Below are 17,991 nucleotides of genomic sequence, written 5' to 3' on the forward strand. Positions count from 1 at the left end.
GAAACATTTCTTTCCTTGACAAACCCCCTAACACCAGCCCTTAATCTTACTAATGTTCACTCTCCCTTCACTAATATCTCCTACTCTGTGTTTCCTGGAAATAAAATCTGTCATTACACCTATTTTTATTCTTTCTGAAAGGTGAGACTCTGCTATCCCAACACAGTCAACCTTTCAGTGGAATGTTCTCTGGAGTTACAGCCCCAAAGGTACAGAGGCACAGTTTAGCTTCAGCTTTTAGCCATCTGACATCAGATCAAAGCAGATGCATCAAAGCACTTGATAAATTCTAGCTTTTCTTTAGGGGGAGAAAACCACACCCCCCTCAAGCAATTAAACTTCAGAGTTGCTCTCTTTAGCTCCTTGGAAATTCTCATTTGCTCACAATTGCTGCTCTATGCCCCCACAGTCTTCTGCATTCATCCACCACAATGATGCATCACCCCATTTCTTTCACAGGCCCCTCCTGCCCTCCTCTGGCACTATGAATATTATCCTCCTCAGATACACGTGCAAACACCTGCAGTTCTCTGTTGAGACTCCTAGCCTGCTCAGCCACTCAACCCCAAGACATTTTAATCTTTGAAAAGGCAGTCCCCTTCCCAATTCATCCTCACTGTTAAGCACTGTCCCTGCACTAATCTTTTCCACTGTATCCTTCACATACTTGTAGCAAGCCTACACAAAAACCGCCCAAGTAAAATCTATTTTCTCCACTTTGTTATACACCCATCCTTGAGTTGCCATCTTGATTCTGTTAGCTAGTTGCTTTTCCTTTTCTCAGTCTAAATAAAAATTCCTAGCACTTGGTTTTTCTGCCATTTACTTCTACGTCCTTCACCTTTCTGAAATCCCATTCCTTGTTACATGTTATGCTTATACTGCTATTCTTTTCAAACTGCCCCCTCAGGAATATGGTCAGCAACCAAGAACTGTGCACTGAATCTAACTAACTGAAAAAAAATGGAGGAAAACAATTTAACATTTAATTCAATTAAAACTCCTTTAAAGTAAAAAATTACTAGACCATTACAAACCTTTGTTTTGAATCTCATGCCAATTTTCTTGTTATTACTATTGCTATTTTTTCCTCCAAAGCACTGCTAAATGACGATAATTCAGCTGAGCTGGTTATAAAATAGAGGCTAAAAAATTACCACAAATTATTAATAAAACTAGGTAGTAGTATGTTTTCATTTGTTCCAATTGATTTTCATACAAAAAATATACTGTAAATAAAAACAACAGAAACATGTTAAAACCCTATTAAGCAATCTTCACTGGCATTTCATCAGACAATTCTCTTTGATCAGGAATCATAGCATTTTATACTCTTGTACGCTATGCAAAACCTATGTTCAGATCTGACGTGTTTTCTGTTCCAGTTTTGAAAGTTCAATCTTCTACCCCAATTTCTGAGCTATTCACTGCATTTCTGTACAATGTGAATTTAAAAAAAATATTGCTAGAATTCCCCCTCCTTTCCTCTTTGACCATATTTATATTGTAGTTCAAGTACAAATATTCAGAGTAAATAATTACTAACCTGACTGAAAGGTCTCACTCAAACTGCCACTTTCACACTGTCAGCATTTGGCATTTAAGCGTTCATTCAGACATGAATACTCCCAAGGAGAAAAATATCAAAGTGCATGCAACTGCTTCTCTAGAATGATCTGTTCTGAGATAGAAAAATCATAGCTCCAGAAGAAACTTCTTTTACAAGCTTAGTCTGTTATTAATACATTCATCTACTATGTACAAGGTATTAGTTAACCAATAAATTATTTCTTAGAGTAACTGTAGTAGTTTTTACTAATTGAAAAGTTTAATGTCAGATTTAACGATTCTGTAGTCTTCAAAAGTTGCATCCATATATAAATTAACATACATAAAAATAATCCATTGTCTAAAAGACTGCACATCAAAATAGTACTTCCATGTCTGCCTTTAAAAGAATAGTTTTTTGAATTTATTTTTATAAATTGAAGCTTTATAGGGACATTTACTCCATAACCCAAGATTATTAATGACATTATTCAAAAATATGGTTTGTAACTAAGATTTCTGTACATTTTGGTACCTTTTTCAGACTATTATGTTAGTTTTACCATCAGGTTTTCATTCAGTGCTGTGATATGCAGGCTTCAGATATTGCAAAATATGTTTACAGACAGTAATTCTTTCAATTATAGTAGCATTCCTGTTAACCTTATGAAAATAATTTTGGCTCAAATTCCAAAGTTATGTGGGTAATATCCCTTTAAATTTGATATGCTGTTGTAAGCATCACACCCTCTATACAATTAATTTTTTGCTGACAAAAATTGTAAAAAATAGTGAAACATCTGAGATGTGATCTAGTTTTATGAACTAAAGAGCAGCTTTCCCAAAATTTAAGACAAATACAAAATATTGCACAGCTTAAAATACAACTGTTTACATTCTGACTTCAATACAGTACAACTTAACCGTGAATGTAAGGAATTGCCAGTTTGCATTGAGAGCCCAATTATCTATGCCAGAAGATCAAACATAACTTATAAAATTTAAACTAGTATGTTTTAAATGTTTACTTGTTATAGGAATTCTAAACAAACTTTTAAAAAGCTTAAAAAAAGCTTTTGGCCTCACTTTTGAGGGTCAGCAACTCTGCAAACCAACATTAAAATTTCTGAACAATACAGGCCATTGAACCCACTATTCCCTCAAAAAGTTATCAGACAGTAAGCATCTTGTGAAGCATACATTTTTATTTAACATTCCTAAAATAAGCTGTATTTACATATTATATAAATGTATGAAGTCTTAATATAAAATAGAAAACTGCATTGACTGAGGAAATCACACTCCATATGGAGTTACTTATTGAAGACCATTTGTTTATGAAATTTTACAATAATTTATATAAATTATCTCTTCCAAATTAGATTTTTTTTTTCTTTTTACTAATCCACACAATTTTGATGACTTTACAAACAGTGGTGTACATTATAAACTTAAAAAACAGTTACAGAATCTTCCGGCGCACAACTGGCTTTGGAAAATTAGACAGTCTTTTTTTGTTCTTTCGTAGAGTCTTCTCTGCCGCGTCTGTGGTTTCTTTCTGTTTGCTTTTTGTTCCATCCACTGGACTTCCAAAAGGAGAGATGAATTTTATTTCCACTGGTGGAGGTGACCAAGAACCTTCTTTTCTTGTGGTTCTGAAAGGAGAGAGAAGTATCCAATTGATGATTTTATTACTAACAGTATTTAGTAGAGGAAAAACACCCCATGGAATTACAAAATCAATGCCAATTAATTATTTATGGGCTTCTTTGTAGATAGGATCAAGACAGAAAAGGTACATAAATAAGCTTCCTTTTGCTTTCATTCCTTACCAAACCATCCCAAGCATTCTCAGTCACTGTTCATTTGAGCTTTTAGAACCCCCCACTCCAGCTTTTAAGAGGCAAATGTCCTCAGTTTTCCCCAAGGAACCAGAAAACATGTCCAGAAACAAGTTCTCTTGTCCAACCCCCTCCTGCCTTGTATGGGGAACTAAAGACCACAAGAGTGTGGTTTCTTAAGGTAGCATAAGACCGTGTAAGAGCATGCCATCATTGCAAAAAAGTAGTGTCCACCTGCCCTTTTCTATTGCTCCCTCTTCTGTTTCCATTAGAAAAGTAAAATGTTAACTGGAGAAAGAGGTGCCTAGTACAGCAGCAAGCTGGACGGGCTATAAAGTCAGAACAGAACTGCACAGCCAAGTGAGGAAGTTACATGGCCACCACAATGTAGGAATGCAAATAATTGTTCAAAACGAATGTCATACTTGCTTGCTTTCTTCATTTTTGGTTTTGCAGTTCTACCCCTCTTCAATTTTTGCTTTCCCACAGACTCTATGGATTTGGTATCCTCTTCCTCTTTAGTTGGAAGCTCCTAGTGTTAAGGCAACAAATATGTTACTCATGCACGAGTTCTTACACTTCTACAGAATACAAATGAATGTTTCTTTCATGAAGAAGTCATGCCAAAGTTATTTCCAAAATCATTACAGTTTCTCTCTGCAAAAACAAACCTTCCATCTCAAATTATTGTACCATCCTGAAAGCTCAGATTCTGAAATTAACAGGTAACACACTAAGTAAGTTTAAAGAAAGCCACTGCGCTTTTTGTTAAAGGCAAAGCATTACTTACTAATTCTTGACTTACATAGATTCAGAATTGATTTTTGTAGCTAGTTTTCATGAAGGAAAAAAAATTGCTTAGATGATTAATTTAAAGCTCTCTTTTTAGATATACTTTCAAGGAAAAAGGCAAGGCATTGCAAAGTATGATTTGAAAAAGTGGTACAGAGCACAAATCGGGAACGTGAGACAACTAGAGCTTTTACTTACCGGTTCTTTCACAATTCGGGAAATGCTAGATACATTTTTTCTCCTTGACCTCAAAAGAGGGGGTGAAAAGACAAACTGAGAAGACAAGTCCGGGTCTAAATCCTTAAGCTGCACAGGATGGTCTGCTTTCCCAGCTAAAATGACAATGCATTGTTAACATGCAATTAACATTATAAAGGACAGTGACGTTAAATTACAGCTGATAATCAAGAGCACAATAGCTTCCTGAAATAAAAGGTCCAATTAGGTTTATAAACACTCAGTGTAGAGGTAGTTTTCCCCCCTATTAACTGCCTCCTGGGATTCATTTTTTTTTAAAGTAAATTGTGAAACAAAAATAAGCCAGTGTAATGATTTTACCTGCACTTACATAACCAAAGATATAATGCTCAAGAATCATCGACTGCCCTTACACATCTCAAAATTATTTTTTTTATCACATACGGTAATAAAAAGGACCCTATGCACAGTAACTTCCCTAACAAAGTATATGCCCACTAACAACAATCACATAATTAAAATGCTGTATAGCTTGTAGCTCATTTTAGGTTAAAAACTGAACAGAATTTGGAAGCATGTCTCCTTTATTTCTCTATTGGAGGGAAGGGATAGCAATCATATGAACAGATACCCTTCAGTTTTCAAAACTGATAGAAAATAAGCTCCTAACAAGAATTCAGCTTAAATTTCATTTCATTCTACTCAGATAAGCCTCCTCATCTGTTTCCACCACAACTAGCCACATAGTCACGTAGAGTTCAAAAAAAAGATGAATTGCCTCTTTCAAACTTTTTATTTTGCATGGTTACATTCTTTACAATACTTTAAGCCACCCTCACAGTCAGTGGTTTACAAAACAGCAATATGCCCTATTTTTATGTAAACACAGTGCACCTACCTTTACATTTCTTTTTCAGCTTTGTGAGAGGAGGAGAGAAAAGGAAGGATTCATTTTCCTCAACAGACAGTTTCTCATGCATGGCAGTTTTGCCGGATCTGGTTCTTGTAATACGATCTGTTAAAGTTCTTGATGTTTGATCACGCCCTGATGGGTTTATGTCTTCAAGCAGCAAAGGGCTGCCATCAGGTCCTTGGGGGAAGGCCTCCTCCCCTATGCCTTCCTCCACTATTGATCGCCTCTTTCTGCCCCGACGGCCTTTCCTTACTGTAGTCCTGGGTGTGGTCGATTCCTCATTTGGCTGTGCAGGTGTTTGCTCATGAGTGTTTTTTTCTGGTTTAGCAGGTGGAATTCTTCTTGTTCTTCTCCTAGGAGTATCAAGGATTTCTACTTTCCCACCTGAACATGTGTCTTCCTGAGTAGAGATAGATTCTGTGTTTGCCAAGAGATTTTGTGCCCCCTTCCTAGCACTTCTTCTAGGAGTGACAGGAAGTTTAAATTCTGTTCGAGGAAGCAATGATCTAGACAGATCAAGGTCAGAATTTTCTGAAGCTTCTGATGAACTCATCTTTCTTCTTCTCCCTCTTTTAGTTGGCACAGGTAAGAGGAGTTGGTCACTGGGCTGCCCCTCTTGATCCTTGACAATATTTTCAGTAAATTGTAAATTAATATGTTTCATTTTTCTTGCGCTTCTGCTGGGACTGACTGCCGTTTTAATCTTCTGACCGGTGGCACTCAGGCCAGTTTCTTGATCTCCTGCTGAACGTTTTCTTCCTCTAGTCCTTTTGGAAGTAGCAGAAGCAATAATGCTACCTTCAGCACGAGAAGTTTCCTCATTAGTCTCTTCCAAGAGTTCCAGTGCAGCTTCCTTTGCTCTCCTTAATCCTCTTCTTGGAGTAACGGCTATGGACTGTGTACTGACAGACAATGTTTGTCCATCAGAATGGCTGCTTTCTACTTTTTCTAAATGAGTCAGTTTCGGTTTCCTACCTCTCCTAGGAGTAACAGGCATCACAGGTATTTGCTCATCTTGAGTACTTCCTTCTGTTTGAAGACCAGAAGCCTCAGACACTTCTTTTGCTCGCCTGGTACTTCTCCTAGGAGACAGTCCAAACAGAACTGGTTTTTCTGTCTGCAGCAGTTGCTGAGTGCCTGCCGATGGAATACTTAGACTTCTACTCAGTTGTCCCCTTGCACGTGTTCTAGGAGTGATGACTTGGTGTACGCTGGTTTCATCTTCCACTCCTTCTGGCACAGTTGTTAAGGGAGCTTTTGCCTTCTGGAATCTAGTGACCTTTTTACCTATGGTTTCAGTAATAGATTGTTCTACAACTTCAGATGTAAATTCTTTACTTCTTGTGTCTTTGATTACATCCAGTAAGTTCTCAGCAATAGCTACCTTAATGGGTTCAGGCACATAGGGGAGAGACTCCGCAATATTTTGAGATTCCTGATCACTAGTTACAGTGGACACCGAGTTTGTAACATGCTCTTGATTTTCAGTATTTCCTAAACTGTTCACAGGTTTTTCCTCTGTTGTTGTGCCAGCCGGTTTAGAAGTATCTACTAATGTAGGGTCTCCCATCTCTGCTTCTCCTTCTTCTCCTTCCAAGACTAAAGTAAAATTACTTTGAGGTATAAAAAGCTCTCCATCTCCCTCAGCTGCATCACATTCGCCGTCTTTATTATCAGGCAAATCACATGCAAACTGTTGCTCTAGAGCCTCGTAGCTGTATTGAAGACTGCCTGATGGATGTAGTTCACTATACGGTGACATTTCAGTTGCTTCTTCTGAGGTTTGTGCCTTAACTGCACTATCTTCAATAACCTAAAGTTAAAAAATGTCTGTTAGTGCATTATTCATTACCAAACAGACTAACTTCAAGCTGAGCTAGGTGAAACTGAGGACAGTGAAATGCTGCTTTCCCTTTCAGGTCACCACCAAATGTAAAGTGAGAAACATACTATGTACTCTCTACTACAGATCACAGTTTATATGTTTAAAGGAGCAGAGAACAGAGTATCCTGTCTATGCAATCACATACTCCATTTCTGATACTCTGCTCCTGACTAATGATTTGCCACCACCCATGAACAAAGCAAGCAGTTTTACAATACAAGCTGTATACACAACTGGCAGTAATCATCACATTGCAGTACTTTCTGGACTGACTACAAACGCACACAGAGTGACCGACCCTGCATCGAACAGGGCAAAATACAATTATGTCCCCCAAGTTTAAAGTTTCAGTCGTGATAGTTGTGACTGCAACACTTAGTCAAACTGGCCAGGTATCACATCCGACATCTCAACACCACACTTTAAGGAATCACTTGGATGGCATGAAACAACACATAACATCCTAAATACCTCCATCTCATGATTTGTAATTCTCTGTACTGAGCCATTATTCTTTCCTTTGAGATCCACATGAGATACTCAGGCTTTCATGTGGAGAACAAAAGTAGTATCTGTTACATATCTCAAGTGACTCAGATGGTCAGGATAATTTAATCAATGTGTAAGGACCTTTACCCAACCCTCTAAGTTGTAGTGCTAGCCAATGATTGCAGAGGAAAGAAGGCACTCAACACGAGTCTACATAGAATCTGCTTTTTTTACAGAATCACAGAATCATCTAGGTTGGAAAAGACCTTGAAGATCATCTAGTCCAACCATTAACCTAACACTGACCATTCCCAACACCATATCCCTCAGCGCTATGTCAACCCTACTCTTAAACACCTCCAGGGATGGGGACTCCACCACTGCCCTGGGCAGCCCATTCCAACGCCTAACAACCCGTTCTGTAAAGAAATGCTTCCTAATATCCAGTCTAAACCTTCCCTGATGCAACTTGAGGCCATTACCTCTTGTCCTATCGCTTGTTACTTGGTTAAAGAGACTCATCCCCAGCTCTCTGCAACCTCCTTTCAGGTAGTCGTAGAGGGCGATGAGGTCTCCCCTCAGCCTCCTCTTCTCCAGACTAAACAACCCCAGTTCCCTCAGCCGCTCCTCGTACGACATGTGCTCCAGACCCTTCACCAGCTTCGTTGCCCTTCTCTGGACACGCTCGAGTAATTCAATGTCCTTTTTGTAGTGAGGGGCCCAAAACTGAACACAGTCATCGAGGTGCGGCCTCACCAGTGCCGAGTACAGGGGTGAGATCACTTCCCTGTCCCTGCTGGCCACGCTATTTCTGATACAAGCCAGGATGCCATTGGCCTTCTTGGCCACCTGGGCACACTGCTGGCTCATGTTCAGCCGGCTGTCAATCAACACCCCCAGGTCCCTCTCTGACTGGCAGCTCTCCAGCCACTCCTCCCCAAGCCTGTAGCGCTGCTGGGGGTTGTTGTGGCCTAAGTGCAGCACCCGGCATTTGGCCTTATAGAAACTCATGCAGTTGGCCTTAGCCCATCGCTCCAGTCTGTCCAGATCTCTCTGCAGAGCCTCCCTACCCTCAAGCAGATCAACACTCCCACCCAGCTTGGTGTCTTCTGCAAACTTACTGAGGGTGGACTCGATCCCCTTGTCCAGATCATCATCATTACCTTGACTAAAGTCACGGTAAACAACATCCACAGCCTTTCCCTCATCCAATAAGCAGGTCACCCTGTTGTAGATCAGGTTTGTCAAGTCTCCTGCTTTGTCAAAAGTTGATAAAGCATCATATTATAGCAACATCCTGTGCTTCATAACTAAACTCAAGAAATACTAGTCTGCATAAACTTCCCTTTTATGCTTAGAAATCTACGAACAAGAAAGCAGTAAGTAGTTTGTCCTAAACTCGGTGAAGGCAGACAAGCCAAAATGAGATGTTTACATATAAATCAGTAAGAACCAGTTGTAACAAAAGCAGAATAACCATCACTGTACTGCTACTTGAACGACTGCAGAAGCTTTGCACCACCTCATGTACCTGCTCCTTTCTTCCCATTACAAATTTTAATCCCATAAGTGATTATGTATTCCCAAATCTATAATTCTCTTTTCTACAGCATTGTCCTAAATCCTGATGAGCTAAATTAGTGACTGCCTATTTAACTTCATCCAAAATTTCTGTTACTTAAGATCAATCTATTTGGGGTAGGCCTACCTTTCAGGTTGTATTTCACTCTAACTGTTATTAATTCCTGTGAGTATAATCTTACAGGAAATTGGTACTTAAGAGAGGTTCCACAATGAATCCCAATAACTCATCAGCCCCAGTAGAAGTAAGAACAACAGGGAAAAACCTGGGACAACTGGAGAATCTCTAGTTCTAATGTCCATGTGAACAACCTTTACAAATTTGTATTTTACAAAGTTTAGATGTTAAAAAAACGTATTTTTACAGAAAAAAAAAAAAGGAGTTTTAGGTAGCTGGAAATATGTTGACACTGAAATAACTCATTACTGGGAATTCTGTTTATGTTAATAACAAACAAATAGTACAGGATCTAAGCACCTAAATCATTCTGAAAATGAGTTTGGTTCCCACATCATTTTGTCATGTGGTAAATGGCCTCCAGTATCAGAAAGCTGCACTTCACAACTTTTCTTATTGTCTTTAACATGAGAACTTTTGAATTTTTTAAGTCAAATAACAAAATGTTTAAGTTCTAGTAAGCCAAATGAACACATGGTTGTTTTGAAAAATAGTTTAGGCATTTTTTTGTACTACTACAGCTCTCAAAGGCCCAAGTCTTGACAGGTTTTATTCCATGCTCTAGGTACAGCAAATGCATAGAAGAAAAATGTATCTGCCCTTACGTAATGAGGTTTTAACTTGTGTTAACCAGCTAAGAAAACCAAGGCAGTTTTGTGTGCCTTTTAACTGTCGGTAAGACAGGACTGTCCTGAATTTGCAAAGTGTTTTCTATTTTGTAGAAAATGGGGAAATAGTTTACTTACATTAATTTCCTCAGTTTTAGGAAGATTGTTAGAAACAGTTATTTCTTCCTGCAGAAAAGGAACATTTTCTTCAACTTCAGCTGCTTCTAGGTTATGTTCTTTAGGTAAATCCACATGCTTCCCCTCAAGGTGATTTTCTGAATGAGTACTGACCACATCCTCACTGTCAAGGATACTTATCACAGCTGGAAGAGATTTATATAATTTTAACTTAACTGCTATATAAATGACACAGGTTTACACAACAGGAACTAACAGAGGGAGCAGGAGCCAAGAATACAGTTCTCCATCCTGCCACATATATTGGTCTTTCTCCAAAAAACAGAAGCCAGAATGAGTTATCTGGTAAAGGAGGCAGTCCCACAATTAAAAAATATTTTTTTTAAAAAAAAGAGGAAGGGGAAAATCAACTGGCAAGTCCACAGAGAAGAAGAACAGAGGTGGCTGGAGAGGCACACTGATAGCTAGTTATTCTTCACAGCCTGAATACTGAGGATGCATCATCTTTTAAAACAGTAACTCAAGGGAATTAGTAGTGGTGTATAACATTAAAATAAATACTGATCTCTCCTAATATTTTAAATTCTACCAGTTTTCTCATTATCTTTATCAAGAACAGGAACATTCACTACGCATTTTCTACACAGGCTTTCTTTGAAGAGGGTATTCTCCCTGCAGTTCAACGCAAGTCAGCAGTAACATGCTACTACTGCTTCAATCTGAGACACCTGTAGTGCTATGGCAAACTACACATTTTACTTCAGGAGTTCAGCTACCTTAACTCACATAACATCTCCAACATACTGTACATACATTCACTGTCTGCCTCCGGTGGTTCAGAAAGCTGTGGATTTGTTGCAACTGGTATGGTGTTTTCTTCTGATGGAGAGGACATTTTGGACTCCTGGTGGTTTGTTTCACTTCACGAACAGAAAGAGAGAAATTAATCATAAAGCTTCAAAACAAACACTGAAGAGCTTTACAAATTACTTTCTCACTGTAAATTCTCCAAGTTTCAAAACAGAAAAAAATCAAAAAGGATTAGAAATTCCTTTACCAACAGAGCTTCATTGAATTCATGACTTATTTTATGCAACAAATCAAGCACTTAACATTCTTCCCAGCTATCTAACACTAGATAATAACATAACAACAGATCTGTATTAAAGAATAATACATTACTTGTCTTCTGTAGAAAAGAGTGCAACTGCTATATTGGAGTTTTAGAACAAACTGAACAGAAGTTTGTGCCAGTGTAAGGTACCACTTGAAATTAAGGGTTATTTCATTGCTAACGTTCTGTCTTTATCACTAAGCGGCTGCAGCTTTTAAAGCACCTGGTAAGAAAACTGCTTCCCTTTCCATAAGCAAATAGGTGTTAATTGAGCACACACAGAAAACAGAAATTATGTGTATAAAATACTGCCAGAAAGTGTTCAAGCCCCAAAATAAACCCGCTAAAGTTACAGGAATCTCAGGTGTAATTTTTAGCGACAATTTTCACACAGAAGCAGGGCTTGTGTTCACAGTATCTGCTTAGTAACTCTCAAACTGTAAAAAGGTTTGTATAGCCAGCTGAATGAAGTCTTTATCACCACACTCTGGGGTCTGCAATGATTTGAGAAAAAAGGCTCAACTTGACAGCTAGTCAATTTGACTTATATTCATGCCAAATTAGTTCCGTTCACAGACAGAAAGGAATAGAAAAGCTGTTATATTTAAGAACACAGGGAAGAACCAATACCAGATCAAAGTCATACTTTTCAAACACAGGAATGCCAGCAGTTACATGCTATGTGAACCCAAAGATCTATCTATTTTATAAACTTACCCTTCACTTGCAGTCCCAAAAGTAGCAGCCTCAGCAGCTTTAAACACCGACTTATCATCCTCAGGAAGGTTAAGCCATTCAGTATTTGACTCTCCCACAAATCCTACAAAAATAGACAGAGGAATGACTTCCCTATTGCACTTAACATCATTTCTTTTAAAATGCTCATATGATTTTACAGTCAGCCTTTATGCATTTCACCTAGGATACTGTTCTAACAAAATAATGCTACCAAGACTTCTAATGCACAGGTCTGAACTCTTCTTTCCAGTAAAACAAGAAGTCTGGCACATAATTTCCATCAAGAAAAAAAAAAGACCGTTGATATTTTGTGTACAAACTAAACTTGATGTTACTGACCTAATACATGAAAACTTCAGAAAACATGCTGCCTCCTTAAAATTGAGGAGTAACTTTTTTTATTTCTCTTTGGATATTTATGTCATCCCAAGCAATGCTGCTTTCCTTTCTTGACTCCCTTTCCCCTCTTCTACAAGAATACATCTAAGGTCTTTTCTTGTCCTTTTCTCTAGTGATTGATTGGTGGGGTTGAAACCCAACTGCTTGCTAACCTGTTTTTATCTCAACAGGTTCAATTTTAGAAACATCCTCCTTTTCTTCTTTGTTTCTACTGTCTGCTGCCTCCAGATCCAGCAATTCCCTTTGCAGACAGTATGCAGGCCTGGGATAATTTTGCTAGCTCAGACCAAACAAGAGCTGTACTGACTGCCCTCTAATGCTTCCAGAGCACTGAAACTGTACAGAACCATCTGTACCACAGCTCAGCAATGCCGAAATTTCTTTATAAAGGTTACTCTTTAACAATTAGTACCTTGTAATTATTTTTCATGAAAAATATCTTTGCTTTCTTGTCCAAATACAAGACAGCTAAAATAGGACAGGTAAATGTTTTGACCTATCTTACTAGAAACACTTAGATCTGGAGACCCCCTTTTACCCATGTTCACAGAGTCCATATCTGGGCACTCCTGTTATTTAAAAAGAAAAGGAGCTGAGGAACTTGAGCAGCAACAATCACTCTCCAGGATCCTCCAGAATCATCTCAGACTTAGGACTGAATCAGGCTGCATATGATGCACCGATACCAGAGTACACACTCACAGCTACAGTTTCAAGACCTCAGACGCAGAATTCTGACACCTGCATACATGTCCCAGGAACAGCAAACATTTTTTATAAAGAGTTGAACAGACTGAGCTCTGTTTATCAAATACTGACTGTAGCTGTTTGCACATCTTCTCCCTGTTCCTGCACTACTTTAATTCCCAGCTCTTCACTTACTGCTCACCAGCTAGTGAGCTACATCTCTTCTAACCTGACAGCAGACCTGCTCATATGAACACATCCTCAGCAGCTGGACTGGCTTGAATGAGTTGAGTTGAGCTGAATTACTGAAAAACGACTGAAACAGGTTTGGAAAAGGCTGCATAAGCTGTTGAGCGAGCAAAACGAGCAAGCATAGCTGTGAGGAGAAGCACATACACAAAGCAGACTCACTTCCAGAAAAAACACTTAAACTGAGCACTAGCGAAGTGGTTAAAAAAAAAAAGAAAAAAGTCTATCTAGTCAAAGCACACCATACACTAAACCTGCTGTGAAAAACCTGCAGCTTACAGAAGTACCCCTAAAACATAACTAGAAGCCTCAGTTTTCCACTCGTATCCCGCTCAAAACTCCCACAAGTCACTGCTGTCTCTCAGCTGCAATTACACACAAGAAATGCCAGTCAAAAGTGATATACATTCATAACATCCAGGATACCCAAAAAAGGACTCAAAACAGTGGCAATTTTAAAAGCCTAGGACAAGGAAGTGCCTAGGACACTTGTGAGCACTCATTGTTAACTGTTGCACTCATCAGTAATTTAGCCTTGTGAAAACATTTGGAAAAAAATCAGAAACTTAGGTAATCATAGGATGAAACACACCAGCTTCTTTTCTTAGTTCTGATGAATCTGATTGTTCCATCTGGAAAGGTTTATCTTCAACCATTGCCCTGTCGTCTTCCTTCTCCAATTCTTGAAGATCGTCAGTTTCTTCAGTGGAAGAATTAGCTGGTTTAACAGCTATAAAGATGACATCATCTTCAAAATCACCAGGTGATTTTGCATCATGATACTCCAAAGTAGTTTGGTCTGACCCGGCAGAGAAGTTGCTATTTTCTTTGCTGACATCCATTTTCTCCACACCATCTCCAGGTATGCTTTCTGAAGACTCTTCCATTTCAGCACGATCCTCCTCAGGATTGCTCAGAGTAAACAGAGTTGCTTTATCTCTATTTTCAGACCAAGCATCCTCCACCACTCCATGATGATGCTCCGAGGAAGCTCCAGACAGTGCTTTATCATCTTCTGTTACCTTCTTTTTAAAACAAAACAAAACAAACAAACAAAAAAATCACAATAAACAACATGCATATGCTTTTTGTCAAAGCAAGAAAAAAAACCCCAAACCCAAATATATACCAGTATTTATAAGTTTTACAAGTGCCAACTTAAGCAAGGTGCTACAAAATTAATTCTCATTCTAGCACTACCTTAGCTTTTAAAGCCGAGTGTAAAAATTAAACACGCTTCTGACTGCTTATTGAGTTTCCACGACCTTGGAGAATTAAGATGAAGCGAGTCTTGCATGTGCTTGCTTATACAGTCATCTCAAGACTGTTCACTGGGTTCACTACCGTGTTTTCAAGAGGGAGCTTTGCACACCTAAAATCATAACTCAAGATTTGTCTTCTTTTATGCTTGCCTTGTCAACCTGTATGCACTACTAAAATATTTCACTATTCACTATGCCCGCAGCATGGAACAAGTAAATTAATCTGGCCACACAGCACTATTAGTAAGAATTTCACATAAGAGAGAGCCTCTTATTACACTTGAGTAGCTCTTTATAACAGGCAATAAGAGGTGTAACAAAAACAGATTCTGACAATTTGTTAGTAGGTGTACGGAGAGCTCATACACGTAGATCCTCGCACATGTCCCTTTTCTGCCCCTGATTTTGGTATGTTCCTTCAGCAACAGCGTGATGAGCTCAGTCAGGGAATCCCAACTGACAGAACAAAAGGAGGAGTAGAAGGGGGCAACTTCTGGGCGGACTGACTTCATTTCACAACTATATGAATGCTACCCCTGGTGCAAGGCAAGAAGCAAACCCAACAACCTTAGGGCTAGAGAACAGACAACAGTACAGCTCGCTTCATCAGGAGTCTATTTTTATCATAATTTAAGTAAACCCAGCCTTGCAAAAAGAGAGACCAAAAGCAAATGCAGCTCATGACTTCCATTGCTTTCAAAGATATTTAATTCACAAAGCTTGACAAACCCAAACAACTGGCCCAATCTGTATTCCTTACCTTCCTGCCATACCACCGTTTGAAGAGGTATAGCGGAAATCTGAACTAGCGATTTGGAACAATCACAGCTCCTAACAACGCTTGAGTAAAACTGTCATGGTCACCAACATGTATTTTGAATATGTTCCTGCAGGCAGGTGACGTTACGGAAGGTCTAACATAACCTTTTTCTGACCAAATTCAAATCTGCCATTCTGGTTTGCAATTCCAATTCCCAATATAAGGAGTTTTGGCAAACTTAAAAAATTCTAAATCAAATCACAGTCCATAAAGCCTTTAACTACAAAAATCATTAACTATGGTCCAGCTTACCCCAACAGTCCATTTTGCATTTGAGTTCTCTTCCCTGAAAGATATTCTAGGTTCCTTTGCTCGTAGAGGAGGAGTAACTGATCGTCCTGGAGATGCAGAGGGAGTTGCTAGGGGTGTGGTGCGAAGGCTGGATCTGAGAATAGACTGAGGAGTAAACCCAGGAAAACCAGAAGCAGATGTGGCTAAAAATTTAGCTCTCTATGAAAAGAAATAAAAACGTTTAATTTAAAACCTGTTACATTTTCAAAACGGAAGACTTCAACTGTCAAGAACATTAGTTTAAACTACAAACTGAGGTTGCACCAGCAGAGACGACAAAGTTTAGCCTCTGCCCTGCTCTTTTTCCAGAGGTACAAAAAGCTTAATGATACAACCCCCCATGCTTTTTGTTTCTTTTGGCTTTTTTTCCTCCCAATGCCAACATAGTACCTTATTTTTCAAATTAATTTCCTGATTAAACAAGGATCTTCTTGTCTGCAATGTTCTTCCCTCCCAGTAATTTTTGAAATTTCTACACTGCTCTTCTAAAAGACATGCAACTTCAAATGTTACCCCAGATACAGTGACTGAACACACTGCCATGTGAAATGGCAATCAGCAAAGCAGCAGTGAGAGCTTATTTTTTCACTAATTAATCAATCCACGTGCTAGACTAGATTAAGTGACACTGCTGTAAAAATACCCACGCATCTTCATCTAGAAGCATTCAGGTCTTCTTGCCTCAGCTCAAAAAAGAATTTACAGTACCAAAAGGGTTTAAAAGGAGGATAATGAAACTAGCTTAATGATAGGGATGATATTTAATAAGAAGAAAAAGGTTATAATTCAGAGAGATCACAACTACTTTGTTCAGGTAATCAAAATCAAAAAGACCAGCACCAGCAAGACAGGTCAAACATTATTATTTCCTTACAAGAGAAGAGTTTGACGGCAGTGAATGGAAATACAGCTTAACACAAACAATTAATAAGTAAAATTACTGCAAAAAGCCATCACTGAATCTGACAGAGACTGACATCACTTAGTTGTCATTCACTTAACTGGATTAAGAAACAGAAGCATATACATTCTTGCTGGTAAGTATGCAAGTCAAACTGTACAGAGCTATGGAGCACTTAAATAACAAGATGGTTAAGCTACAAATTGCATCTTTAAGGATCTAAGTATATTGAAATGTCCAATTTTAACTTACTTTGTTCCATGCAATAAAAACAAGTGTAATTCACAAAGCTATGGGACAACGTGCATACTGCAATTAATGCAGAATTAACCTTTCCCTCTTCAAGACTTGTTCCCAATATCCTGCTTCCAAAAGGACTCTATATACAATAACCACATGCATACTGAAAATATGCCACAATTTGAATCCAGCAGTGTTTGTGTTAAATACTTCGGTGGTTTCATTTTAAACAAAGTTTACAGGCTTTTGATTTGGTCGGTTCTCAAAATACAAACCTTAACCACAAGAGGAGTCTGTAGTAAATCCATCTCAGATGCTCCTGAAGAATTCTTTTGTGAGATGGAACCATGCATATTTGATTTCAATGGGCTGGATGCCATGAATGAAGTAGAAGCTCTGCATGGTGACTGCCAGCTACCACCCTGTGCTGCAGAACATGAAGGGGCAGGACGAACCACCAAATCCAGCAATCTGTTGAGATACCCAATTTAAAATACGAACATCAATAAATAAATGAAAAAAAATCATGCTGCGTTCAAGAAATCTGAGACGATACATAACAAAAACATTCAATGAACAAGAAATACGGGTGAACCCTCACTGTTGGGGTGATGTCTCAGGCCCATGAACAAGTTGCAGGCATTCTTTTTTTTAATTATTTCTTTACATTTCATATTTAATTTCCTAAATCACTGTCTCCGAGGCAAGAGTAATCCAAGTCGCCCAAGGGACGTAATTCTCATGTCAGAAGAAAATTCACCTGCATTTCAATGCTGGGATCACTCACATTCTCCACTGAGTTGTGTCCTGAAGTTGACCTTTTCTTTAACAGATACAAAACTAAACGCAAACAGAACACTTTTGCAAACACAGAAAGTACACACACACACACACACACACATAGACACACACATATACATAAACATATATATGAGAAGCGACATCTTTTTGAAATATTCATTCTGTACATCTACTATACCTGGAATATTTTTGTGAAAATTTTGTAACTGGTGTCCCAACAAATGCACTGCGCAACTCTGCATCAGGGAGAGGACGAGGCACGACTGATGGTTCTGTAACTCTAGGACTATAATGAAAAGGAAAATGCAACTGACTTTC

The 17,991-nt window shown here is 38.6% G+C and overlaps 1 protein-coding gene across 3 annotated transcripts in view; it reads right to left on the reverse strand.

Moving 5' to 3' along the window:
• Window positions 1-1,806: 1,806 nt before the first annotated feature.
• AHCTF1 (AT-hook containing transcription factor 1) overlaps window positions 1,807-17,991 on the reverse strand; it is a 50,347-nt gene continuing 34,162 nt past the window's right edge. For 2 of the 3 annotated variants that reach the window (XM_074863285.1, XM_074863284.1), the window contains exons 26-36: window positions 17,852-17,959; window positions 17,148-17,343; window positions 15,693-15,890; window positions 13,951-14,383; window positions 12,003-12,105; window positions 10,985-11,091; window positions 10,172-10,356; window positions 5,278-7,105; window positions 4,380-4,513; window positions 3,815-3,921; window positions 1,807-3,203 (exon numbers count right to left, since the gene is read on the reverse strand). In XM_074863285.1, coding sequence (XP_074719386.1) covers window positions 3,011-3,203; window positions 3,815-3,921; window positions 4,380-4,513; window positions 5,278-7,105; window positions 10,172-10,356; window positions 10,985-11,091; window positions 12,003-12,105; window positions 13,951-14,383; window positions 15,693-15,890; window positions 17,148-17,343; window positions 17,852-17,959 — 3,592 coding nt within the window. In that variant the 3' untranslated portion in view covers window positions 1,807-3,010. The remainder of the gene's footprint in view (window positions 3,204-3,814; window positions 3,922-4,379; window positions 4,514-5,277; window positions 7,106-10,171; window positions 10,357-10,984; window positions 11,092-12,002; window positions 12,106-13,950; window positions 14,384-15,692; window positions 15,891-17,147; window positions 17,344-17,851; window positions 17,960-17,991) is intronic. The other variant, XM_074863286.1, reaches the window with a different exon arrangement.

Source organism: Strix uralensis, chromosome 3 (genome assembly GCF_047716275.1).
Source record: "Strix uralensis isolate ZFMK-TIS-50842 chromosome 3, bStrUra1, whole genome shotgun sequence".
Lineage (NCBI taxonomy): Eukaryota > Metazoa > Chordata > Aves > Strigiformes > Strigidae > Strix > Strix uralensis.